The 25145-nt window shown below is 47.5% G+C and overlaps 1 protein-coding gene across 6 annotated transcripts in view; it reads left to right on the forward strand.

Moving 5' to 3' along the window:
• Positions 1-25145, forward strand: part of PCMTD2 (protein-L-isoaspartate (D-aspartate) O-methyltransferase domain containing 2) — a 35803-nt gene that overhangs the window by 5949 nt on the left and 4709 nt on the right. The window contains exons 2-7 of one of the 6 annotated variants that reach the window (XM_085004641.1): positions 4708-4829; positions 6288-6434; positions 13558-13894; positions 17681-17783; positions 18847-19018; positions 24719-24842. In XM_085004641.1, coding sequence (XP_084860767.1) covers positions 6423-6434; positions 13558-13894; positions 17681-17783; positions 18847-19018; positions 24719-24842 — 748 coding nt within the window. In that variant the 5' untranslated portion in view covers positions 4708-4829; positions 6288-6422. Of the gene's footprint in view, positions 1-1139; positions 4830-6287; positions 6435-9386; positions 9517-13557; positions 13895-17680; positions 17789-18846; positions 19019-24718; positions 24843-25145 lie in introns of those variants that run through there. The other 5 variants (XM_085004640.1, XM_085004642.1, XM_021078382.2 and 2 more) reach the window with 5 other exon arrangements.

Below are 25145 nucleotides of genomic sequence, written 5' to 3' on the forward strand. Positions count from 1 at the left end.
AAGCAGAAAGGAGTCAGATATCTGTGGCTCATCTAAATCTATACCTCAATCTGTATCATCTATATCCCTACCTGTATGTCAAGAAGGATTTGTTTTCAGGTGCTGGCTCACACAATGTGGAGGTTAAGGCTAAACTCTGCGACAGGCCAGCAGGCTGGAGACTCCGGAAGCGTTGACGTTGCCAGCTGGAATCCAAAGGCCGCGTGGAGGAGTTCCTGCAGTGGTGCAGTGGGATCGGATGGCTTCCCTGGAGCGCTTGGGCCCAGGTTTGCTCCCCAGCCCAGCGCAGTGGGTTAAGGATCCAGCGTTGCCACAACTGCGGCTCGGATCTGACCCCTGGCCCAGGCCCTCCCTGTACCATGGAGGTATATGGAGAAAGAAAGAGAGAGAGACCACCTGGAGGCTGATTCCTCCTTCCTGGGGTCAGTCTTGGCTCCCGTGTTATGGAGGGTAACTGGCTTTACTCAGAGTTTACTGCTTTAAATGTTAGCCACATCCAAAAAATACCCTCGCAGCAACACCTAGACTGGTATTTGACCAAACATCTGGGCACTGCAGCCTAATTAGACCCATAAAAATCACTGCAGACTGCTTCCCTGTGCCAAGCACTGCTAACATTTCACTAAGGTGGTTTGTCTTTTGTTTGTTTTTTTGCTTTTGTTCTGCTTTTAAGGCCGCATCCTCAGCATATGAAAGTTCCCAGGCTAGGGATCGAATTAGAGCTGCCAGCCTACACCACAGCTCACAGCAACACTGGATTTTTTTTTTTTTTTTTTTTTGTCTTTTTGCCTTTTCTAGGGCCACTCCCCGCAGCATATGGAGGTTCCCAGGCTAGGGGTCGAATCGGAGCCATAGCAGCCAGCCTACGCCAGAGCCACAGCAATGAGGGATCCGAGCTGCATCTGCAACCTACACCACAGCTCACGGCAACGCCGGATCCTTAACCCACTGAGCAAGGCCAGGGATCGAACCCACAACCTCATGGTTCCTAGTCAGATTCGTTTCTGCTGCACCACGATGGGAACTCCCCAAGGCGGTTTGTTTTAAAATGAGAAAATATTTTTGGAATCCCTTCCCAATCATTTCACGCATATGAAAATGTGAATTCACCAATATTTTCAGATCGACATAAAACTGCAGTCACCTGTATAGTACACACGGCAGAGAAGCCTTGACTAATGTGTGAAACCGAGGTTAATTCCAAATGGCTACAAATGGCTTAAGATGAGGGAGATTTTTTTTTCTCTCCAGATGACCTACTTTTGATGCTCTTAACACAGCAGCTGTGCGGTGGCGACACCTTGTGGTAACTTTTGCATATTGTCACTGCCATGGCCTCTGCCCTGGCTTGAGGGCCCCTCTGGGCTCATCTCACAGAGCAGACAGGAGACAGGAGAGAGGGTCCGGGCGTAACACCATTCACTTGACCACCCCCTCCTCCGTGGTGTTGGATGCATCTGTGAGCAATGACCGCTCCCAGAGGCCCAAGATGCCCAGAGTGGACATGAACCCTCCCCCTGTCACTGGAGGGGATGTCAGAAAGCCAGGGAGGGGCGGGGGGTGACCACGAGGGGACATAGGTACTCACTACAAGTGCAAACGCGCTGCTTGCCCATGCTAAGAAGAGTCAGCTAACACAGCGGTAAGTGGAGTAAGACGTTTCCCCAGGACGAGGCAAACCAGAAGATGATCTCGTGTATTTACTCCCACGGTTACGGCTGTCAGTACTCTTCGCTCTCTTGTGCAGCTCTGTATTTCCATCTGCTATTTGCTTTCCGCCTGAAAAACTTGCTATATCATGCTGTTTGGGTTTGCTACTTATAGCTTTCATATGTCTGGAAAAAAATGTTTTGCCTCCTTTAAAACATTAATATAGTTTATGTTTGAGGGTAGTTGTAGGTTTACAGGGAATTGAGGGATCTCAGAAAGACTTCTCACGTGCCCTCCCTCCCCAGCACGCGGTTCCCCGTGACTAACGTCTTGCATTCATGTGGTGCGTTGTTGTAATTGCTGCACCAGTATCGACACACCATTAGTTAGCATCTGCAGATTACGTTAGGCTTCACTCTTGGTGTTGTATGTTCTGTGAATTTGACGGCATAGGATGTATATCCACCATTACGGTAGCACACAGAATAATTTCACTGCTGTAAAACCCTGTGTACTCTGTTTGTTCATCCCTTTCTCTTCCCTCACACCCGTTCCTGGCAACCACTCATCTTTTCACTGGTTCTACAGTTTCGCCCTTTCCAAAAGGTCCTGTCATACAGTATGTACAGCATCCCCGCCTGTGGGCTTCCCAGACTGGTTTCTTTGATTTAGCAATAGGCGTGGGCGCTTCCTCCCTGTCTCTTCACAGCTCCTTTCTCTTTGGTGCTGGACAATATTCCACAGTTGGAATGTACCACGGTTGTGCGTCTGCTCGCAGATTGAAGGGACATCTTGGTTGCCCCCAGTTTTTGGCAATTACAAGTAAAGCCGCTGTAAACATTTGCGTGCAGGTTTTATGTGGACATAAGTTTTCGACTACTGTGGGTAAATACTGAGGAGACTGCTGTATCTAATTATGAGACGGTTTTGTTCTGTGAGAGACTGTCAGACCGTCTTCCTACGTGGCTGTACTATTTTGCATTCCCACCAGCCGTGAATGAAGTTCCTGCTGCTCCATATTCACACGGGCATTTGGTGCTGTCAGGGTTGGGGGTTTTAGCCATCGTAACAGGTGTGCAGTGTATCTCATCATTTTAATTTGCATTTCCCTGATGACACAGGACGTTGACCATCTTTCTGTGTATGCTCGTTTGCCATCCGTATGTCTCTGTTGCCCAGGCATCTATTCACGTCATTAGCCTATTTATCTATTTATTTATTGTCTTTTTAGGGCCGCATCCGAGACATATGGAGGTTCCCAGGCTAGGGGTCTAATCGGAGCTGTAGCTGCCGGCCTACACCACAGCCACGGCAACTCGTGATCCGAGCCACGTCTGCGACCTACACCACAGCCATGGCAACGCCAGATCCTTAACCTATTGAGCGAGGCCAGGGATCGAACCCGAAACCTCATGGTTCCTGGTCGGATTCGTTAACCACTGAGCCATGATGGGAACTCCCATTAGCCCATTTTTAAATTGGATCTTTGATTTTTATTGATGTTGAGTTTTAAGAACTCTTTGTGTATTTTGGATACAAGTCCTTTATTAATTATGTGTTTTGTGAATATTTTCTCTCAGTCTGTGGCTTATCTTTTCATTCTTTTAATAATGTCTTTCACAGAGCATAAGTTTTGAATTTTAATGAAATTCACTGTACAATTTTTTTTTCATGAATCATGTCTTTGATGTTCTGTTCTGGAGAACAGGGGATCTGAGCCATGTCTGCGACCTACACCACAGCTCACAGCAATGCCGGATCCTTGACCCCCTGATCGGGGCCAGGAACCAAACCCACACCCTCATGGATATTAGTCGGGTTTGCTACTGCTGAGCCAGAATAGGAATTCCTTGATCACTGTAACTTTAAAATATATCTTGAAGTTGAGTAGTGTCAGACTTCCAACTTTGTTCTTCTTCAGTATTTTGTTGGATATTCTTTTTTTTTCCTTTCCATATAAACTTAAACCAGTTTGTTGATATTAACAAAATCACTTGTTTGCGATTTTTACTGGACTGCGTTGAGTCTACAGATCATGGTGGGAAGAATTGACTTGTCTTCCTGTGAACATGGAGTAGTTATTCACTTGTTTAGATTTTCTTCTATTTCCTTCAAGAGAGTTTCATAGTTTTTCTCATTTCCATCTTGTGCTTTTCTGGGTTAGATTTATACCTAAGTGTTTCTTTTCTTTTTCTTTTTTTGGTGTTAATGTAAATGTATTTTTAAATTTTGAATTCCCATTGTTCGGTGCCAGCAAATAGGAAAGGGATAGATTTTTTTGTAGATTAACGTTGTATTCGGAAACTGCTACAATCACTTATTCAGGAGGTTTTTGTTTGCTTATTTTTAATAGGTTTTGGGGGTATATTCTATGTAGATAATCCTGTCATCTGCAAACAAAAAGAGAGGGTTTTTGTTGTTGTTATTGTCTTTTTTTTTTTTTTTTTGTCTTTTTGCCATTTCTTGGGCCGCTCCTGTGGCATATGGAGGTTCCCAGGCTAGGGGTCCAATTGGAGCTGTAGCCACAGGGCTACGCCAGAGCCACAGCAACCAGGATCCGAGCCACGTCTGCAACCTACACCACAGCTCACGGCAACGCCGGATCGCTAACCCACTGAGTAAGGCCAGGGATTGAACCCGCAACCTCACGGTTCCTAGTCAGATTCGTTAACCACTGAGCCGTGATGGGAACTCCAGTTTTAGTTCTTCCAAATCTGTACCTTTTTTCTCGTTTTCATGTTTTATTGGATTAGCTAGAGCTTCTAGTACAGCGTCAACAGGACTGGTGAGAGAGAACATTATGGCCTTATTCCTAATCTTATTGGAAAGTATATAGTTTCTCACCATTAAGTGTGAGGTTGGCTGTGGTTTTTTGGTAGATGTTCTTTATCGAGTTGAGAAATCTCCCCTCTCTTCCTAGTTTGAGGAGAGTCTTTATAATTAACGAGTGTTGGATTTTGTCAGATGCTTTTTCTGCCTCTCTTCATATGATTGTAAGATTTTTCGTCATTAGCCTGTTGATGTGATGAATTACACCAACTGATTTCTGAATGGCAGACTGGCTTTGCACCCCTGGAGTGAACTGCACTTGGTTGTGGTGTGGGACTCATCCTGAATGTTACTGTATTCGATGTGCTAACACTCTGCTGAGGAGCTCCGCGCCTATGCTCACGGGAGAGGTTGGTGTGTAATTCCCTTTCTTGTGTTGTCTTTGTCTGTTTTTGGCATTAGAGCAATTCTGGTCTCCTAGAATGAGTTAGGAAGTGTTCCCTAGCTTATGTTTCCTGGAAGAGGTCAGACAATTGGTATCATTTCTTCCTTAAGTGTTTGGTAGAATTTACCAGTAAGGTCATCTGTGCCTGGTGATTTGTTTAGAAAGGATATTAATTATTAATTTCTTTAATAGATATAGAACTATTCAGCTGATCTATTTACCCTTGCATGAGTTTGGTAATTTAGGTCTTAAAAGGAACTGGCTCATCTCATTTAGATTATCATATTCGTGAGCATGGACTTGTTTACAATATTCTATTATTATTATTAATTTTTTGTAGGGCCCCACCTGCAGCATATGGAGGTTCCCAGGCTGGGGGCTGAATCAGAGCTGTAGCTGTTGACCTACGCCACAGCTCACGGCAACGCTGGATCCTTAACCCACTGAGCGAGGACAGGGATCCAACCTGCGTCCTCACGGCGGCTAGTCAGATTCGTTTCCGCTGAGCCATGGCAGGAAGTCCTCTTTTATTATCCTTTTAATACCTGTGGGATCTACAGTGATGGCCCTTATTTCACTTCTGATAATTGATAACTTCTATCTCCTTTTTTCCTTGGGTAGCCTGGCTAGAGGTGTATCAATTTTTATCAGTCTTTTCAGACAGCCACCTGTCGCTTTCACTAATTTCCCTTATTGATTTTTTGTTTTCCGTTTCATTGATTTCTGCCCTAATTTTTATTATTTCTTTTCTTCTGCTCACTTTGGATTTAATTTACTCTTTGCTCGGTCAGTCCCGATAATGATAATGATGCTCTCAGGCAGGAACGCCGGAGGCAATTTCTGGGCCTATGTGACTGGCAGTGAGCCCCACAGACAGCCTCCTGCCCCTGCCCCTGCGTCCGCGCAGTGACAGGTCTGGAGCTAATTATCCCTCATGACCGAGGCAAGACACTCCTGAGTACTCCACCCGATGTCCCATGACCGGAGAGGTTTTCCAGTCCGGCTCTGCGACCCTGCGCTCTTCCCGCTTTGTGGCCGGGGACCCTGTTGGCTCCAGTCCTTTTGGGTGGTTCTTTCCCTTGATTGGAGCTGCTTCCTCACGCGCAGGTGCCATTGGTTCTCGGCTGGACACTCGAGGCGTCTTCACATAGACCTCCGAATTCTTTCTCCCCTAGTTGCCTTGGCTTCCCTGAACTCTCAGCTTTATCTCCTCAGCTCGGGGCATCCTCCAGGCCCTGCTTGGCTTCCCTTTCTCTGCACTGCAGCCTAGAAATTCTCACAGCAGTGAGACAACTGCGGGGCAATTGCAGGGCTCAGCCCGTGGGTTTGTCATCTCTCAGGAGTCACTGAACTTTGTTGTATGATGTCCAGTGACCTGAAAACTGTCGCCTCACGTATTTTGTCTATTTCTTCGTTGTTTCAGGAATGAGGGCAGGTCCAACTTCTGTCACTCCATCTTGGTCAGAGTTTCTGTTCAACAATAATGAAAAAATTCTGGACGGTGATGGCTGCACAACAACGAGAGTGTACTTGATGCTTCTGACCTGTACACTTAAACATGGTTAAAATGGTAAATTTTATGTTATCTACACAGAACCACACACACAAAAGCTTAGAGAAAAGGGCTACCCGAACCAGGGAAGTCTTAGTACTCCTCTTGGAAGATGAGGACACAACCCTGCATGTGGCTCGAGCCACGCGAGTCCCTGGGGACTCGCCTGCCTGAGGCCTCTGCAGGAAGATTCCTAGTGGCTAAGGGCTCTTTCTTCAGATATGTTAACCCCAAATCACCCAGCCAGCTCGCACCCCTCAGGGAGCTTTCCCAGTACCTGCTAGAGGTATCGCATAGCTCCCCTTGGTGGGAGCTCTACTCTCTGGGGCAAGAAAGAGTCTGGTGGCCTTTGGCCGGGCATTGACCTCTCTTACAGGTGGGGAAACTCTCAGTGGACCGGATGCTATCAGGGAGCTGGGGGGCCTCCCTGAGCCATACCTGCGGGGTTCAGGGCAGACAGAGGATCAGCTGTATGGATGGAGGAGCAGGGCTCACTGTCCTTGGCTGGGAGAGGGCACGTTGGTGGCACAGGGACCTGGTTTGTGCTTGGACACAATTACAATGTGTCCTCGTCAGAGTGGAGCTCCTCCGTCAGATGCCTGCGTCCAACAGGAGAATCACAGGGGCCTGCTCTGAGCCCCAGGCCAGCTCCTAGCATCATCAGCTGCTCTCCGTCTTGGAGAACCTAATACCCACTTGATGGAAATAACCTGTGTAAAATGCTCACATGACACTCCATGAGCGTGACTACTGACAGTACGCCGTCTTTTGTAGACATCATGTGTTAGGAGGGCTGCTCGGCAGAGCCCAGGGAAGGGCGGTGAGAGGTGAGGCTACAGCCTGACCTGGCAGAGATGAGGGAAGCAAGGGCCAGGAAGGGTGGGGCATATGGAGGGGGCATCCGCTCCCAGGAGGGAGAGGGTCAAGGACGGCTCCAGGGCCTCTGCAGATGGAACTGTCACAGACGACTGCAGGCATGCAGGTAGGAAGGATTCTGAGAGCCAGTGCGAAGGTCATGGGTTGATGGCAACCACAGGGCCATTGATTCAGGGCTGTGGACCATCATGCTTAAGCCTTCCCTGAAACCGTGGAAAGTGGTGAAAACCATGCCCCCAAGTGGACTTCAAGTCTGGGGAGGAAGGCGGGGGCAGGAGGGCCCCATGCCCTCTCCTGCACAGCAGCTGTGCTTGCAGCTGCTGAAACATGGGGCACCATGTAAAACTGAAAAAAAGGTTCTGCTACTAGAGGCTCATTTGGAAAACCTATGTGAGGTTGGGGCTGAAGCAAAAGGAAGATCAGGGCAGGTTTCACAAAGTTGACAGGGTAGGTTGACAACGTGATGTGTTGCATTAGGCAGAAGAGCTTCGGCCCAGAGCGGCTCAGGGAGGCAACAGGGGCTAGATCGCAGGGGCAGCCACCTTTGAGATGCAGAGTGATCCTCACTGATGTCTCAGGAAGGGCTATCGGGCAGCCTGTGCAGGGACAAGAACACCCCCAAGCCAGATGCTATGAGGCACACCTTCCCTGTTCTGAGACCAGGTCCACCTGCAGCCTTCAGGGGCTCCACCTCCCCCGTGCTGTCCCACCACTGAAGCTCAGGTTGGTCTGCTTCACCAGGGCAGCCCTGACTCAGTTGGAGATGAACTGAGTGGACACATCTTTACCCAGCACGTTCTGTGTGGGATGCACAGCTGCATGTACATGCAGGCAGTCCCCGCCCCCCGCTGTGGCTCCTCAGGTCTGAGAATTGGGAGCTGCCCCGTGTTGTCACCAGCACAGTGCCCACCCAGCATTCTGTCCTAGAGGCAGCTTTCTCCTCCTTCCTCCTGTGGAGCTGGGGGTCACTTTGTATACATGTCGTTCCTTTTCGCATTATTCCTACTTGGATTACTCAACACAAGTTCTCTTTGCATTGTAGGACCCAAGAAATTTTACCAGTCTGGCCCCACCCCCACCCCCACCCAAATCCTTATGACAGTCACTTTCACTTCTTTCTTTCTTCTTTTTTTTTTTTCTTTTGTCTTTTTAGGGCCACACCCGCTACATATGGAGGTTCCCAGGCTAGGGGGTCCAATCAGGGCTGTAGCCACAGGCCTACATCACATCCACAGCAACACGGATCCGAGCAGGATGTGCGACCTACACCACATCCCAGGGCAATGCCGGATCCTTAACCCACTGAGCAAGGCCAGGGATCGAACCTGCCTCCTCATGGATACTAGTCTGGTCCGTTAACCACTGGGCCACGCCGGGAACTCCAACTCTCATTTCTTGAGAATCCACTGTGCTAGATCTCTGCGTCTTGAGATATCTTCAGAGACCCAGACAACCAGAAATGTATTGGTTCATGGTTCACTTTGCCAAGAGGCCTTAGAGAGGGTCTACTCCAACTGCATGTTTCTCTGCTGAGGCCCAGAAGAAAGGTGGAAGGGCTGCCAGGCGTGGCAGGGGAGGCGGCAGCCGGCTGAAGCCTAGTGAGGGTGAGCAGGGTTTGCGGGGGAGGCGGTCCTGGGCCGGAGTGGACCCCTTGCGGATGTGGGTGTGGCAGGCGGCTCCTGCCCACTTCTGTTCTCCCTGGCCCGAAGCCTCCGGACCCTCTCTTGGCACAACCGGGTTCTTCCTGTCCTGCAGATCTTCCTCGAATATTCCCCCCGTGTCACCCAAGCCGCCGTTGCCACCGCCGCGCCAGTTTTGTCGATTGCCTGTGTTTTCTTTTCTTCCTCTCCTGTCGGCCCCCTCCTGGAATTTCACTTCCACAGGAGCGAGCCCTGATTGTCGTGCTCACAGTTGAGGCCTGGCTCGCGGTGGGACGCGGAAGCGACAGCTCACCCGCAGCTACCGGTGGACCTCCGCCTCCCCGCGGAGCGCCTGGCTGGCCCGGGCGTCGGGCTGGGGCCCCAGCTGCGCGGTTGCCCCTTTAAGCGCTGGGCCGGGGCGCACGCGTAGTCGGGCCGCTGTGCGCGCACGCGCAGTGGGGCGGTGGATGTTTACGGCGGCGGAGGTCGGGGCTGCGTAGCCAGGCGGCGGACGGGCTAGGGGCGACCGAGGAGCTGCAGGTGTGGCCCAGCGACCGGGTCCCACCGTCCGGCGGAGCCGGGAGGTAGAGCCGCCGCCGACCTTAGCCCGCCAGTCCAGAGGCGGGGGGTCGGCGCGTCCCCGAGGCCGCTCCCCTCCCCCCTTAAGCCCCCTCCCTCCCCCCGCTCCTGGTCCTGGGCGACTGGACCCTCCCCTGGCGCGCTCCCTCCCTTCCGCATCTCCCTGCCCTCGCCCGCTGCCCCTTGTGCCCCACCCCAGCACGACTGCACCTCTCCGCGTCCGGGCGCCGCCGCTCCTCCTTCTTCCCTCCCCGGCGCGCGCGCGGGGTGGGGGGTGCGGGTGTTGGCCGCCTGCTCCCCGGCGTGTCCCGAGGTCTCTCCCGGTGCCCGTGGCTTACAGTCCTTGGGTTTCCTTAATTCTCCAAAGCGCGGCTTGTCCCTGACGTACTAAGTAGGAAACATTTGCAATTAGTAAGGGACGTGAAGAGTTGTCAAGAGGTTTGAATCAATTTCTACCTTTCGAGAAGGTTGCAGGGTCTATTAAGGAAGAATTGGCCCTTCCAAGCCTTGGGGACTTAATTTCAGGCATCTGAAAGTGGTCTTCGATTGGGAAAGGAGAGCTTGCCTGGGCTTTGGAGCCTGTGTGTGTGTGTGTGTGTGTGTGTGTGTGTGTGTGTGTGTGTGTTTGCGAGAGCATGTGCCTCTCAAGTTGCCGTTTGCACCTCGAGAAAGTCGTCTTTCTGTCCCCTCCTTTGCTCCTGTGCCTGTAAACGTGGTTTGTTCTTTTTGGCCCAGGAGTGGCTGAAGTAACAACTCCATTCTGAGTGCCCGGTAGACAGGCAGGTTCCTATAAACCACTCAGAACTTGGGGCTCTGCCTTGGGGGAGAGCTCTTCCCTAGGATGAGCAGGGTCCTTGGAGGTAGTGGGGTTCATTCAGCTCCTGAGACAGAGCCGGGGCCCCGTTCTCTCCGCGTTCTGAGAACGTTTCGGTATTTGCAGTTCCAGTTTTAGAAAGCTCTTCTGTTTGTTTAGTAGAAATTATCTCCGTCTAACACATGTTCCACTGCTCTGGCTTTTCTCAGGCCCAGGAATAGGGTATATATGGCAGCCTTTCAAGTGTTTGGAAAAAAAGAAATCCCTCTGCATTCCTTGTCAGAGTTCTTATTTTCAAGATAAAAAAAGTCTCAGTTTCTTCCATGATTCCTCTGTCAGGGGCTGTGATTTTGGTTCCTTTTCCCCAGCTCATCTTCCACGTGAATTACTTTGTGTGTATTGCCCTTAACAAGTAGTCTTGACAAACCCAGTGTGGACTTGAATCTTGTCCCTTATTGCCATGCCTTTATTTTACATGGTGTTAACCTGGCCACAGCCTCAGTCTTCTCAGTTATTGATTAGGAGACCTTCCCAAGCCCATTGTCTCAGCCGTCTCCTCGCTGAACTCTTGCATTTGATTCTGGAAGGAGCTGTAAGAGAGTCAGCTTGTCTCATTGGACTGTGGCCAGTTGCTGTGGGTGGGGAATTGCGTTAAGAGATGCAGAGTATCATCAAGCACAGCATCCAAAAAAATGCTTTACCATTTCTTTGAAAAATTGGACCTGAGTGGACTTTAGATCCAGATTTGGTTTGGCAAGGGCATCTTTGAACCTGTTGTTATTTTTGGTGTTGGCTGTGTGCATAACTACAAAGTCATTTAGTCTGTCCTTTTGGGTAGAGATTGCCAACTGTTCTACGTTAAAAATTTTTGCTTCCTTGAGAATTTTTTTTTTTTTTTTCTATTTCTTGGGCTGCTCCTGCGGCATATGGAGGTTCCCACGCTAGTGGTCAAATCGGAGCTGTAGCCACTGGCCAGAGCCAGAGCCACAGCAACACGGGATCCGAGTTGTGTCTGCAACCTACACCGCAGCTCACAGCAATGCCGGATCGTTAACCCACTGAGCAAGGCCAGGGACCGAACCTGCAACCTCATGGTTCCTAGTCGGATTCGTTAACCACTGCGCCACGACTGGAACTCCGAGAATTTTTTAAAGCCATATTTGGTATTGGGTAAAGAACACAGGCCTTTGGCTAGATAATTCTGGGCTTGAATGTCGGTCTTCTCCTCACACACCAGTGTGGGATCATGACTGGTGGGTGACGCTGTGAAACCCTTGGAGGCATTTTTACTAAAATCTGGCCTTTGCTTGTGGAATAAACCTTCCAGTGGGGCAAAGTTGAAAGTGAGGGGTAAATACTTAGGTGACAATGAAACCTACCCAACCTACGGTTTGTGTTTGCCTTCTGAGGGTAGAGTGGTGGTTTGGGTAGATGATGGAACAGGCACTCCAAGGCATCTGGGTGAAGAGGTGGCTCTCAGACCCACGCCAGAGGGTGCCTGGTTGCCAGACCTCTTCCTAAATAGACCCTTAAGCAATCAAACATGACTCCACTTGTAACCTGTGACCCACATTTTAAGGTGACTGTCCTAGACTAGGGCTATAGACTTTAGCCTCAGAGCTAAGTGGCTTAGCCAAGATTAAACTCCACCTCATTAGCAGGTACCCAGTCCCATGATGGAAACCTAGCAGGGGCTCCGAGACAACTTAAAATGCGGTGAGAATCGCATCATTGGACCACCCTAGTGATTTGAAGTGTTACAGTTTCAGCTCTAACGCCTTGACGATGAGGATGAACTGTACAGCCACAAAATGGAAGAGCAGTTACGTCCCACTGATCCCACATTGTGTACTTGTTGTGGGAAGCTGAAGAGTCACCCCCTGGGATTGGTTACTTTCATTCCTGGGGAAACCTCTCACTTCCATGGCCAGCTGTGTGTGGGGGGGAACTGCACACCCCAGTATTTCTTCATGATTCTCCTTCTGCTGTTAGAAACCCACAGGAGCACGTATAAACTTTGTAATAATCAAAGTAGAATGTCGTTATGGCCTTTCCTGATTCAGAAAACGTGTCCGTCTGTGAGGTCTGGTGTTTTCTTTTCTCCCAGTAATTTATATCGAATATTTTGTAAAACATTACTGTTTTGTATGAAATAAAATTTACATGGGGTGAGTATAAAATTGGAGAAGATGCTTTTAATTTTAGGAAGGAGACCTGTTTAGATGCAGCACGTTCCCCTGTGAATTAGAGGGAGTATTTTGTATTTTAGTCATTGGCTCTGAGGGGAACATGTGCTCTTTTTCTTCTTGAAGGGAGTTGGTGAGAAATGTGCCTTTCCTTGTAAGGGGCTGGGAAGGTTGTGTAGCAGGGATTCCCAAGGGCGTTGGAGCGGGGGTGGGGCGGCGGTTGTAACAGCAGCTCCTCCTGCACCCAGGGGTGTAGTGTAGCCTTGACACAGATTTTGTGATTATTACAAGAAGGTGTTTGTCACAATACGTTCCGTGAGAGAGTTTTGTGGATGTTGTTTTGCTGGAAATTTGTACGTCAGGCTGTCCGCTCCAGAGATTGAATGGATCGCGTGACTCGGTGTTACGTATATGTGGGATGTGGGTTGTTTTATTGCCAAATAAACTATAAGACAGTGGTTAAATTTGAATTTCAAGTAAACAACAAATAACTCTTTAGTATTTGTCTGAATTAAAATTTTTTTTTTTTGCTTTTAAAGATTTATTTACAAAAGAAAGATCTACAGCATTTGAACTCAAAGAAGTTGGTATTAGAATGACTTTTTAGAGACACGTCTGTTCTCTTTTCATTCAGTGATTTTGCCATTTGTGGTATTTCCTTGTTAAGATACATCTATATTCAAGATGAGTTTAATCCTAAATACTTGACTTTCTAGAATGACAGCTTTTAGTAAAGTTTTGAAATCATACTTTAATGATGTTTTAAAGGCATCAACTGTGTTTTAGGTATCTCAGGTTCGTTTATAAGCAGTTGACATTATAAATTTCAGGCTTATTTTTGGATAGATATGATTAAATTTCAAATTTAACTTTTTTTTTCCATTTTGAATCTTGGGAGTGTCGTGGGATAGGGTAGGTGGGTGGATGTTGACAACGCATATTCCATCTTATTATTTTCAGAATTCAGAATCTGAAATTGGTGTTCGTTTAGAACTTTTGTGGTCCTGTTCTAACCTTTGATGTAAATAGCTTTTTTTACATTTTAGAGTGGCAGCTTTGCCCGAGTGACCAGGAAGATGGGGGGCGCGGTGAGTGCTGGCGAGGACAACGATGAGCTGATAGACAACCTGAAGGAGGCGCAGTACATCCGGACAGAGCGGGTCGAGCAGGCTTTCCGAGCCGTCGATCGGGCAGATTATTACCTTGAGGAATTTAAGAAAAACGCCTATAAAGACTTGGCCTGGAAGCATGGCAACATCCACCTCTCTGCTCCATGCATCTACTCGGAAGTGATGGAAGCCCTGGACCTACAGCCCGGCCTGTCGTTCTTAAACCTGGGCAGTGGCACTGGCTACCTCAGCTCCATGGTGGGGCTTATCCTAGGTGCGTCGGCTCCATCTCACAGCGCTGGCAGCGTTCCCTTTGCGGGGACTGAACCGTGACCGCCCTGGGCTTTCCCAGCAGCTGTGGGGTCTCCTGAGTCCCTGGGTGGAGAGTGGGAGGGCCCTGAGTTTTCCAGAGGGACCCCTTCTGTTCCCATCCCCTCCCACCTGCACCTCCACCATCTGACCAGCACACCCTCCTTTTGGACAGTGGAGGACGCAGAGGTTGTATAAATCTGGACCTTGTGGTGATGTCTTGATTGATAGAATCACTCAGCCTGCCTTGTGGTTCTGTCTCTAAACTGGGAATAATTGAAGTCCCCTGGAAGCTAAAGTTCTAATAAGTAGTTTTTGTTTGGCTGTTTTAATACAAATAGAGTTACTACCTGTAAGTTGTTTATTTTTAAATAAATTCCAGGGATGGGAAGGATTTCACAAGTTATCTTACTTGTAACCATTTAGCCTATTTTCCCAGACAAATAAGCTGTGAGACTGTGCAGTTATTAAAATGGGAACCAGCCATTTTAGTAACCGAGGCAACATCATCGGATAACTGCAGACTTAGCTGTGTTCCTACTTTGTGTAAAGTGCAGCAGTGGGGAGAGTGTCTGTTTTCACTCTTAAAGTGGAATAGTTTTGCAGAGGAGCAATAGGAGCCAAACCGTGCTTCCTGCAGAGGAAGTGGGGGCAGTTTGGGTCAAAGAGAGCAGGAGCTGGGCCCTGGATGCTAGGGGTTTGTGTGCCTGCTTGAACTGACAGGGTTTGCTAAATTTGGCTTAAGAATGTTACTATTGTTATCAGGTCAGTAAGTTTCCAGTATTGGAGATTTCAAGTAATAATGGCTTAAAAGCCATGTGTGAACCATTGGCTTTTATGGTACATTGCAACATTGTTTCCTTTGCAGTGTTAACAGCAGCTTTAGAAAATCCTAGCAGTAACAGTTGCTTTTTGTGGTTTTGGAATGTAACTTTCGGTTTCTTTGTAAGTTCCTATACTTTGAGATTTAGTGAAGTTTTGACTAAATTTGACTTTAGGCTATAAATTGCTACCCTTAGGTTATTAAATGTGTAGTGTTTTGTTTTTCGGGGTTTTTGTTTGTTTGTTTTCCTTAAGCTAAATGCTTTTTAAACTTAACTTGTCTTGGATTGAGACTGCCTTGCAAAGAGAGCCCAGGTTATTCATCATTCTGGAATTAGTGAATTGTACTTCCCTGTCCTGGAGCTGAAAAAGTGGAGGGATTATGGATGAGGTGGTATTTGGGGGAGGGGGTTGGATTATCAAATTGAATAGCCAAGAAATGCTATTGAAAAAGGACAGATAGTTTAGGAAAAGGTGACTTAAAGTAAACCTCAGTTGACCTGCTACACTGGGTGTTCCCTAGAAATTATAAAGAAGCAGCTCACGATTTGGTGTTGCTTCTCGTTCCTGAGCCCCACTTTCCTGGGAATTCTGCTAGATTCTGGGAGAGGAGGATTCTGGGGAGGAAAGCTGTGTTGTCCGCTGTAGTGGACACTGCATGCTGCTTTGACATGTTTGGAGCGTTCGCGCACATGGAGCGAGGTCTGGGATCTGCAGGGAGAAGGCTGCTCGCACTGGGCTGTTCCCCCCGTCCAGACGCTGTGTGTCCTGGGCCTGCCTCCCTGGTTCACTCAGCCTTGACACTGCTTTGTGCCGATCACTCCAGGTGAAAACCTTGTGGGCCTCCCAGTGCCTGCAAATGTGAGGCCTGGGGTCTTTCATCTGACACAGAGGTCCTTACTCTTTCTGACCCCATCTGCCCTTCCCTTTTCTGCCACAGGCCTGTGCTCACTCTGTGGGCTCCCCTTCGCTGAGGACCCCCCGCCCCTTGTGGCTCTGATCCACACTCGTGAGCTAACCTCAAAGTGTCCCGTGGTCTGGGAGCTGCCCTGCTTGGGGACCAGCTTCAGTGTTGAGTCCTTGGTGCCACCATCCTGACCCCACCCCCACCCTGTCCTCCCTTCCTTTAGTCACCTTGTCATGGGAGATGGTCAGGGCATGTGTGTTGTCACTCTGCTTGATGTGGGGCTTCCTGGGAATGGGAGCTATGTCCTTAATAAATGTCTAACCAGAGGGGAGAAGCTCATGAACAATGTGACAAGTGGGAAAATAGAGGGCCATGTTCTTGTTCTCTGGCAAGTGACCAGGACAGTGGTGGGGATAGAGAACAGGGTAATTTGGGTCTGATGATGTGAACAGTGGCCGTGCGGCTGCTCAGGTAGGCGGTGTTTGGAGGAGGGAATGTTGAGCAGCTCTCTGTGTGGCAGGTGTTAAGGGAGGGGAGCAGGTGCATTGCCCAGTGGAGGACCGGAAAGCCTTGGCCGGGGTGGGGCTACTGCAGCAGAAAGAGGCAGGTGAACCCTAGTGGCCAAATGCAAAGATGTGTTTGCACAGATGGTTGCGTATTTACTGGTGTTTCTGTGGGACGGTAGGGAGAGCTCTGGGCTGTGACTTCAGTGGGTAGCTAAATAAATAACTCTTCTACATAAAGCCCTACATGCCCTGTTCATTTTCACGTGAAGATTTTTAAAACTGACGACTTACCCGTAGTAAATCCTCAAGTGCGAGTGTGGAGCTTGGTGACGTCCCACGTGCACCATCCAGAAAAAGGTGCAGGGTAGACTGTGCTCCAGAGACTCTCAAGGCGCCCCCCATAGCAGGACCGCACCCCTCCGGAAGGGACACATTGCCGCCCTGACCCTCTGGCACAGCTTCATGCAAATGAGTTCTCACAACGCAGACTCACCCGGGCTATTTGTGTCTGTGGTTCTCACTGAGGTTTAACCCAGAGGCATTTGGAAGTAGAGGAAACCGTTCTGTCATTACTGGCTCCTAACTTTTCTCACAGCTTTATTTCCAATTACTGATCACTTTCCTTTTTAAAAAAATTAGTCGATTTTCAGCGTTCTGTCAATTTCTGCTGCACAGCAAAGTGACCCAGCCATACGTCCATGTACAGTTTTTCCACATTGTCCTCCACGATTTTCCATCACAAGTGATCAGAGGGCCCTGTGCTATGCGGCAGAATCATTGATAAATTTCCTGTGATAAAGTTTTGTTGTGACTTTGGAATTTAGTTGATTTTGGTGGTGTTTAATATCTATTTTGAGAGGATTCAACACCACATCTCAGTGTCGGGGGAGAACTTTGATGGAAAACAGGCCTGTGTCCACTCTCATGTGCAAATACATGTTTCTTCTTTAATTCATTAGTAACATCTTGAACCTTGGGCTTTTTTACATTTTTTTCTTTAAAAGTTTGAGAACACAGCGGTTCAGGCTTTAGGAAGCCGTGGAGTCGGTAATGTCATAGGGAGTGTTGATGCGAGCAGAGGCTGGCCTGCACTTTTAAAGATTAGGTTGGGGAGTTCCCGTCGTGGCACAGCGGTTAACGAATCCAACTGGGAACCATGAGGTTTCAGGTTTGATCCCTGCCTTTGCTCAGTGGGTTAAGGATCCGGTGTTGCATGTGAGCTGTGGTGTAGGTCGCAGATGCGGCTCAGATCCCGTGTTACTGTGGCTCTGGCGTAGGCTGGCAGCTACAGCTCCGATTGGACCCCTAGCCTGGGAACCTCCATGTGCCGCGGGAGCGGCCCAAGAAATGGCAAAAAGACAAAAAAAAAAAAAAAAAAAAGATTAGGTTGGGTGATTTGGGCCCCATAGCATGAATTTCTGTATTTACACATGCCAAATAAAATGTACGGCCGTCAGTGAAGTAGAAATAAAGAGGAGTTCTTGCCCTAATTCTAAACGTTATCCTGAAACCTTAGGTCCTTTTGGTGTGAACCACGGGGTGGAACTTCATTCGGATGTGATTGAGTACGCAAAGCAGAAACTCGACTTCTTCATCAAGACAAGCGACAGCTTTGACAAGTAAGGTCAGACCTGTCTCTGGGTCTGGGTGTCAGTCATAACTTAAACTTTGGATTAAATGGAAAGAAGTCAGTTTATTAGTGTTCCTCCTTTTCCAGCAAATGTGATTAAACTGTGGCAGGAGAGTCAGTGGTCTGTTCTAATGAAAGTATTTTGTGTTTTTAAGGGCCTTAAGTTTAACTCTGATACCTAAGTAAAGGTAATTTCTCACCAGTATAATAAGGGAAGGAAATAGTTTATTTTGATCAATTTTTATGTTTACAATGGAGACATTTTATCACCTACTTGCTTCTAAAATCGAGTTGTTGGAATTTGTCTTTAAATGGTACCGTATGTAACTAGCTCTTGCCATTTTAAAATAAGGCATTGGAGTTCCCATTGTGTCACAGCGGAAACGAATCCAACTAGGAACCACGAGGTTGCAGTTCGATCCCTGGCCTTGCTCAGTGGGTTAGGGCTCTGATGTTGCCGTGACCTGGGGTGAAGGTTGCAGATGCGGCTTGGATCTTTTGCTGTGGCTCTGGCGTAGGCCAGCAACAACAGCTCCGATTCGACCCCTAGGCTGGGAACTTCCATATGCTGCTAGTGTGGCACTAAAAGGACAAAAGACAAAAAAAATAAAATAAGGTATTAAAGTTCTTATTTTAAGGATTAAAATTTTTAGAAAAAAAATATATGTTTCCCTCATTTCACTTGATTAGTAGACCTTGAGTGGGAAATAGAATAAAAGATAGAAGATAAGATAATAAAGATATGAAATAATAAATATAGAAAGTAATAAGTTAATAAGAACAGAGCAAAGATAGTGATGACTGGAGCTTGGGTGATTGAAGCTTGTATCATGCTTATGATATTGATTTACATAATATTTTATCTAGAAATTCTAGGGTTCTACTTATTAACAGCATAATTCTGAAGCCTGGCATCTAGCTGCTGGCTCTAATTTTACTACATTGCTGTGGGATCGTAGAGAGAAAACACAAGCTGTGTCTACCATTGACTTACTCGGTAGACGCGTCATAATGTGATGCATTTAGTTGTGCAAAACATTTTTTGTTTTCAGGTTTGACTTCTGTGAACCCTCCTTTGTTACTGGCAACTGCCTGGAGATCTCCCCGGACTGCTCCCAGTATGACCGCGTGTACTGTGGGGCCGGCGTGCAGAAGGAGCACGAGGCGTACATGAAGCGCCTCCTCAAAGTCGGAGGCATTCTGGTCATGCCACTGGAGGAGAAGGTCAGACTCCTCGAGGCCCTCGTAACCTTCCCTCCGTGTCTCCAGGGAGGAAAAAGGCAGGTGTAGGTTGTAGGGACAGTGGCGCTGGGGCGGAGTCCTGAGAGCCCGGGCCCTTCCTCTCCACCTCATCCTGCTCCTGCACCGCCCTCCACAGCAATCTCTTATGCTTGTTCTGGCCTTAGTGTCACTCTACACGTATGGAAATTAATGGAGTAATTCTACTCTGATTGTTAGTCTCATTGTTAAATCCACGATGGCAACTCTTCGCAGAATCTCTGGCGTGGTGGGAATCTTGTCCGAGTCGGTCTGGCCGTGCCTGTTTCTGTACGTTTTAGATGTTGTTTCATTGGGAAGATCAGATTGTAGTAAATGAGCCAGTTAATCAGACATGAATTGGTGGGAAGAACATCTCAGTCATGAAGAACTAGGCCAGACAGAAATGACTGGAAGTTCCCCTGTGGTGCAGTGGGTTTAGGATCCGATGTTGCCCCAGCTGTGGCACCGGTTCGATCCCCTGGCCTGGGAGCTTGCGCATGCCAAGGGTACAACCAAAAAAATTTTTTTTAAAAAAGAAAAAACAGAAATGATTGTTTAAATATTTATTTATTTATTGTCTTTTGTCTTTTTAGGGCCGCACCTGTGGCATATGGAGGTTCTCAGGCTAGGGGTTGAATCGGAGCTGTAGCCGCCAGCCTACACCACAGCCACAGCAATGCGGGATCTGAGCTGCATCTGCAACCTACACCACAGCTCACAGCAGTGCTGGATCCTTAACCCACTGATCGAGGCCAGGGACCGAACCTGCAACCTCATGGTTCCTAGTTGGATTCGTTAACCACTGAGCCATGATGGGAACTCCTGTTTAAAAATTTAAAAGAAAGGAAAAACAGACACATTAGGAGATCATATATTTTGGTGAAATTTTCTATAATCTTTAAATCGTTAGCATTTAATTCATTTGATTTGAAACGTAATCCTTTATTTTGGAAAAGCCAGGTGGTGTGAACGTTGAGCAGACTGCTCGCAGTCCCTGGTGACTCTCAGAGGGATTCTGGTAGCACTGCCCTCTGGTTTGCATCCTTTCAGCAAGGTTGTGGTGCCTTGGTTTAGAACTGAAGGTAGTTTACTTATCAGAGTTCATGAATGTTCACTTTAAGTTATTTAACGTTCCGCATTATCATTTTTCGTGCTGGTGTGGTCACCTGACAATTTATTGACCACAGTTTACTGTCTGGCTCCTGTAGTCAGACATTAGACTGTGAATAGTTTTCACTGTTATTTTACTGTTGGATAAAGGCTGTAGTGAATGTCCTTAATGGAAGAAGATTTTGTCTGTAAATACTTCAGTTTGTGCCTGTAAAAGGTAAGGGCTCTGTCTCTTTCTCTGTTTTTCTGGCTGTGCCCATGGCACATGGAAGTTTCCAGGGTAGGGATCAAACCCATGCCACAGCAGTGACCCCAGCTACTGCAGTGACAGTGTTAGATCCAGAACTCTCTGTGCTGCAAGAGAACCCCAGGACTCTGTTGGTTTTTTTTTTTTTTTTTTTTAACTTCATTACAAAACTGTTATCAACCTAAGAAAAGCAATAGTAATTTTTTTTTTAACTTCATTACAAAACTGTTATCAACCTAAGAAAAGCAATAGTAATTTTTTTTTTTTTTTTTTTTTTTGTCTATTTAGGGCCACACCAGTGGCATATGGAGGTTCCCAGGCTAGGGGTTGAATCGGAGCTGTAGCTGCCGGCCTACGCCACAGCCACAGCAACTCGGGATCCAAGCCATGTCTGTAACCTACACCGCAGCTCATAGTAACACCGGATCCTTAACCCACTGAGCAAGGCCAGGGATCAAACCTGCGTCCTCATGGATACTAGTCGGGTTCGTTAACCACTGAGCCATGACGGGAACTCTTCCAATAGTAAATTCGCAACATTTTCAGCTGTTCGGCTGGTGTTGAGATTTTCCTGATTGCCTCCAAATCAGATTGAATAGTTTAGTTGAATTAGGCTCCAGTAGGGTTATTATGCACTGCACTTGGCTGATTCTCTCTTCAGCGTTACTAATCTCGAAGCTTTCCTTCTTTCTTTTTCACTTTTTCTTGCAGTTTGTTTGTTGAGGAAATCAGTCGTTCCTCTTGGAGAGTTTCCTGCAGCTTTGATTTGAAGGTTACTTCTCTGTGGTGGTGTTTTGCATGTTCTTTCTGCCCTTTGTATTCTCCATAATTGGTGGTTGGATCTGAAGACCTGATTTATTTTTTGGAGGGAGAAATGGCGAAAGAGTACTTGCCAAGGGTTAGAGGGTACTTCCTGTGTAAGACATCGTGCCTGCTGCTGCCTTCTGATGCCAACAGCGTGACTGTGTCCTGACCCATTATCTCGTTAAGGGCCACAGAATAATACATTCTAATGCCATCATTTCTCCTCTTCGTAGCTGGAATACTTGGAGAGAAACAGCCTCAGTTACCTGGCTACCCTGAGATACACTTTTTAGGAGAGGCAGGATAAATTCTGATTCTTAACCTTTGTTTTATCAGTTTTTCTAATTATTGGCTTTCTAGCATCTGCCAAAGGGTGATGCCCAACAAGGTTTTGTTTGATTTTTTTTGGTTTGAGAATGAATTCGTGCTTTAAACATAATTAATATTTTACTCATGTGTGATCCTTATTGAATCTCGCGTTGTCCCACCTTGGCCAGGGGGGCCTTCCCGAGTTGCTCCTGGGCCCTGATACAACCTCCAGAGTCTTTGGCAGTTTTGTTGCTTTCTGGCAAGAAAAGATGTTCCAGACTTAAGTTGTGTGTTTTTACCACGGACTTGGAATTAACCGTTTCTGAGGATCTTCTCTGTTCATTTTCAGTTCCATGGGAATTGGTATTTAGAGACTGCAGTTGGGGTTTTTGCGGAAGTCACTCGATACCGTGTTAATCTTTTCAGTGGTCTGTAGGACTGAGGAGCTCCCTTCCCCTCTCCCCGCCCCCTCCCCCTCCCTCTCTCTCTCCCCCTCCTGCTTCCAATTCAGCATCAAGATCAGAGGGTTTTAGGAGTTCCCACTGTGGTGCAACAGAATCGGCAGCATCTCTGTAGTGCTGGGGTGCAGATTCAATCCCTGGCCTGGCACAGTGGGTTAAACATCTGGCATTGCTGCGGCTGCAACAGTGGATCTGATCCCTGGGCCGGGAACTTCCTATGCCTCAGAGTGCCCCCCCCCCAAAAAAAAGACCAGAGGGTTTTTCTTACCTTCCCGTGTTAAGTCAGTATCACCCTTCTCCCACACTGAAGGCCTGGTCCCCAACCCCTCAGCTTGCTCGTTATCAGCTTGCTCGTTATCAGCAGTCTGATTTCTGGAACCTGGTCAGGATCTGGGGGGAGGAGGGGTGGTGCGTCTGTGCTCGTCGTCCCCCGTCTTCCGCGGGAGACCTGCATCCTGTTACCTCTGAAGTCCCTGGAAACAATGCCTCCCTATAAGCCTGACAGTCGGCTCATCTGTTTACTTTTCTTTCAGTTTTGAGGGGTTGCCATTTTGGGGATCGTAACTTGGTTAAAATAGTGAGACGATTCCAAAGTCTAGAGAAGGAACGCTCAGCATTTTCTCCCATTCCTGCCCCCTCCACGCTGCTCCCTTCGCCTGTAGGTAATCAGTTTCGGGTTTGTTCCCAGTTTATCTCCATTTAAGAGTGTGGAAGTAGACACTTCTCTCCAACCTTTTGCTTCTTGAGGTGTACGCACTTTGCACTCCACCCCCAACCCAGACACGAGAAAGGAGAGGTGATGGTTTTAAGTTTTGTGTCATTTGATGCTCATTAGAACGTGAAATTCTTTTTTGCTCCTATTTTGTTTATTTTAAAACTTTTTGTTGGTGCATAAGAATGTGATTTTTTTTTTTTTTTTTTTTTTTTTTTTTTTTTTGTGGGCATGTGGGGTCTTTCAGTCTTCTGCTGCTGTGTAGAGGCTGTGTATCTTTTTCTGCATGTTCTTCTTCTCTTTTCTTTTTTGGCCACCCCACGGCTTATGGAGATCTCGGGCCAGAGATCAGGTCCAAGCTGCAGCTATGGGAACGTTGGATCCTTAACTTGCTGTGCTGAGCCGGGGATCAAACCTGTGTCCCAGCGCTCCTGAGACGCTCCTGATCCTGTTGCACTACAGCAGGAACTCTTGTGCATTCTTGTCTTAGTTTTGTCTGTATCTGTGGTCTCCTCGGAAGTGCTTGACCAGAGGCTTTGTTTGAATCTTTGCCCTCTGCTGGTTCAGAGGCAGTGCTCTCAGCAGTGCAGCAGAGGAGCTGGGCTGAGCCCCCTGCTGGCAGCTGCTGGTCTTCTTACTGCTGATTTGGTAGCTTTTAGTGTGTGACAGGGCTTGATGTCCCCATGTTTGCTCTTTTTCCTGAAGTTACTGTCTTAAGTCCATGTTTACTTGTACAAATGAATTTAGACATTTTTGGTGTGTTGCAGAACTACATTGAAATGTTTATTGGAACTGTGTTAGATTAATTCCAGATTGAAGATATCTTTTCAGTATTCATCTGTTTATCTAGAACATGAAATAGGGATGTATAGTTTTCTATAAGGTTTACTATATAGTTTACATTTTATAGTCAAATATTTCATGTTTTTTATAAATAGAAATTCTTTTAAAAAAGGTTTTTGAAAAAAGATTTTTGGTGTACAAGAATGCACTGAATTGTTGGTGATTGTCTGGTACGTGGCTCCTTAGTTCTTTACTTCTGAGATCCAGGGCACAGATTCTTAGTTTTTAGAGGATTTGCTGGCTTGGGTATCTTTAGGTAAGAGAGCGATAATCTCGGCGTGTCAAAGCTGACCAGAAATAGTACCGGGGCCTGTTTGGGCCCTTGGAGCCTGAGGCCATCATGGAACACCCTGGACGACTGTGTTGTCTCGCTGGAGCCCCCGGTCCTGAGACTCCCAGGACTGCTGGCTGACCCTCGCTGTAGTGCACTAGCTAGTGCCACAGGGGGCATCACCCAGGAGCTCGTGCAGACATGTCAGTGAGCCTCCCAGGAGTGAGGGTGGCATTGTTGGCTTTGGGGAGGTGGCACAGACTGGGAAGGCAGTGCTGCTCGGGGGGTGGTAGTGGGGGGTGGCTGCCAAGTTCCTGGCTGTTGCAGGGGGTTCCTGTAGGTCCTGCCCTCCAGAACAACAGCCTGGATTCAGTCTCAGTTGAAGCGTTGCAGGTAGTTGGTGTGTCTTTTTTTTTTTTTTTTTTTTTTTTTGCTTTTTAGGGCCGCCCCCGTGGCATATGGAGGATCCCAGGCTAGGGGTTGAGTTGGAGCTGTAGCCACCGGCCTGAGCCACGACAGAAACTCCGGTTGGTGTGTCTTTAATGAATCACCTCCACCTCCCTGTGTTTCTCCCACGACATGGACGGATGGAGGATCCAAGAAAGTCGTCTCGTCGGGACCCCGTGTCCCTGGTCGGACTGCTCCTCTCTCGTTTCCCTTTAACCCCTTTTTCTGTCATGTACTTTCTGTACTAGAAGCGTGAGTGTATTCAGGCTAAACATACTTGCAAAAATATCACTAAGTTATGTGTAATTCATGTCATAGCACGTTAGGGGCCCATATTTTCAGGTTTTTTCATTATTAATGTCTGTGTCTTCTTTAGGTTGTATATAGGAATGATTATATTTAAATGTAAACTACCAGTAGTCAAATCTTTGGAATATTCTCGGTTTTGTCTTTGGGATAGTTGACGAAGATAACTCGCACTGGTCCTTCTGCTTGGGAAACCAAAAAGATTCTGGCTGTTTCTTTCGCTCCACTGATCCAGCCCTGCCATTCAGAATCAGGAAAATCCAGACTTGTCCGGTTACGTAAGTACAGAGATCCTAACTTACCTTCTAGATCTTTTTACTCTCATTAGAATTTGAAGGGAAATAAAATTCATAAGGAATCTTTTAATATTAAAGAGTATTTTTCGGGAGTTCCCACCTTGGCGCAGTGGTTAACGAATCCGACTAGGAACCCTGAGGTTGCGGGTTCGATCCCTGGCCTTGCTCAGTGTGTTAGGGATCTGACGTTGCCGTGAGCTGTGGTATAGGTCACAGATGCGGCTCGGATCCAGCGTTGCTGTGTTTCTGGCTTAGGCTGGCGGCTACAGCTCTGATTAGACCCTG

The sequence above is a fragment of the Sus scrofa genome, chromosome 17, assembly GCF_054392235.1.
Source record: "Sus scrofa isolate SSC_HxYL_T2T_F1_AM1 chromosome 17, Sscrofa_HxYL_maternal_Yorkshire_Landrace_v2.0, whole genome shotgun sequence".
NCBI classification, from domain to species: Eukaryota; Metazoa; Chordata; class Mammalia; order Artiodactyla; family Suidae; genus Sus; species Sus scrofa.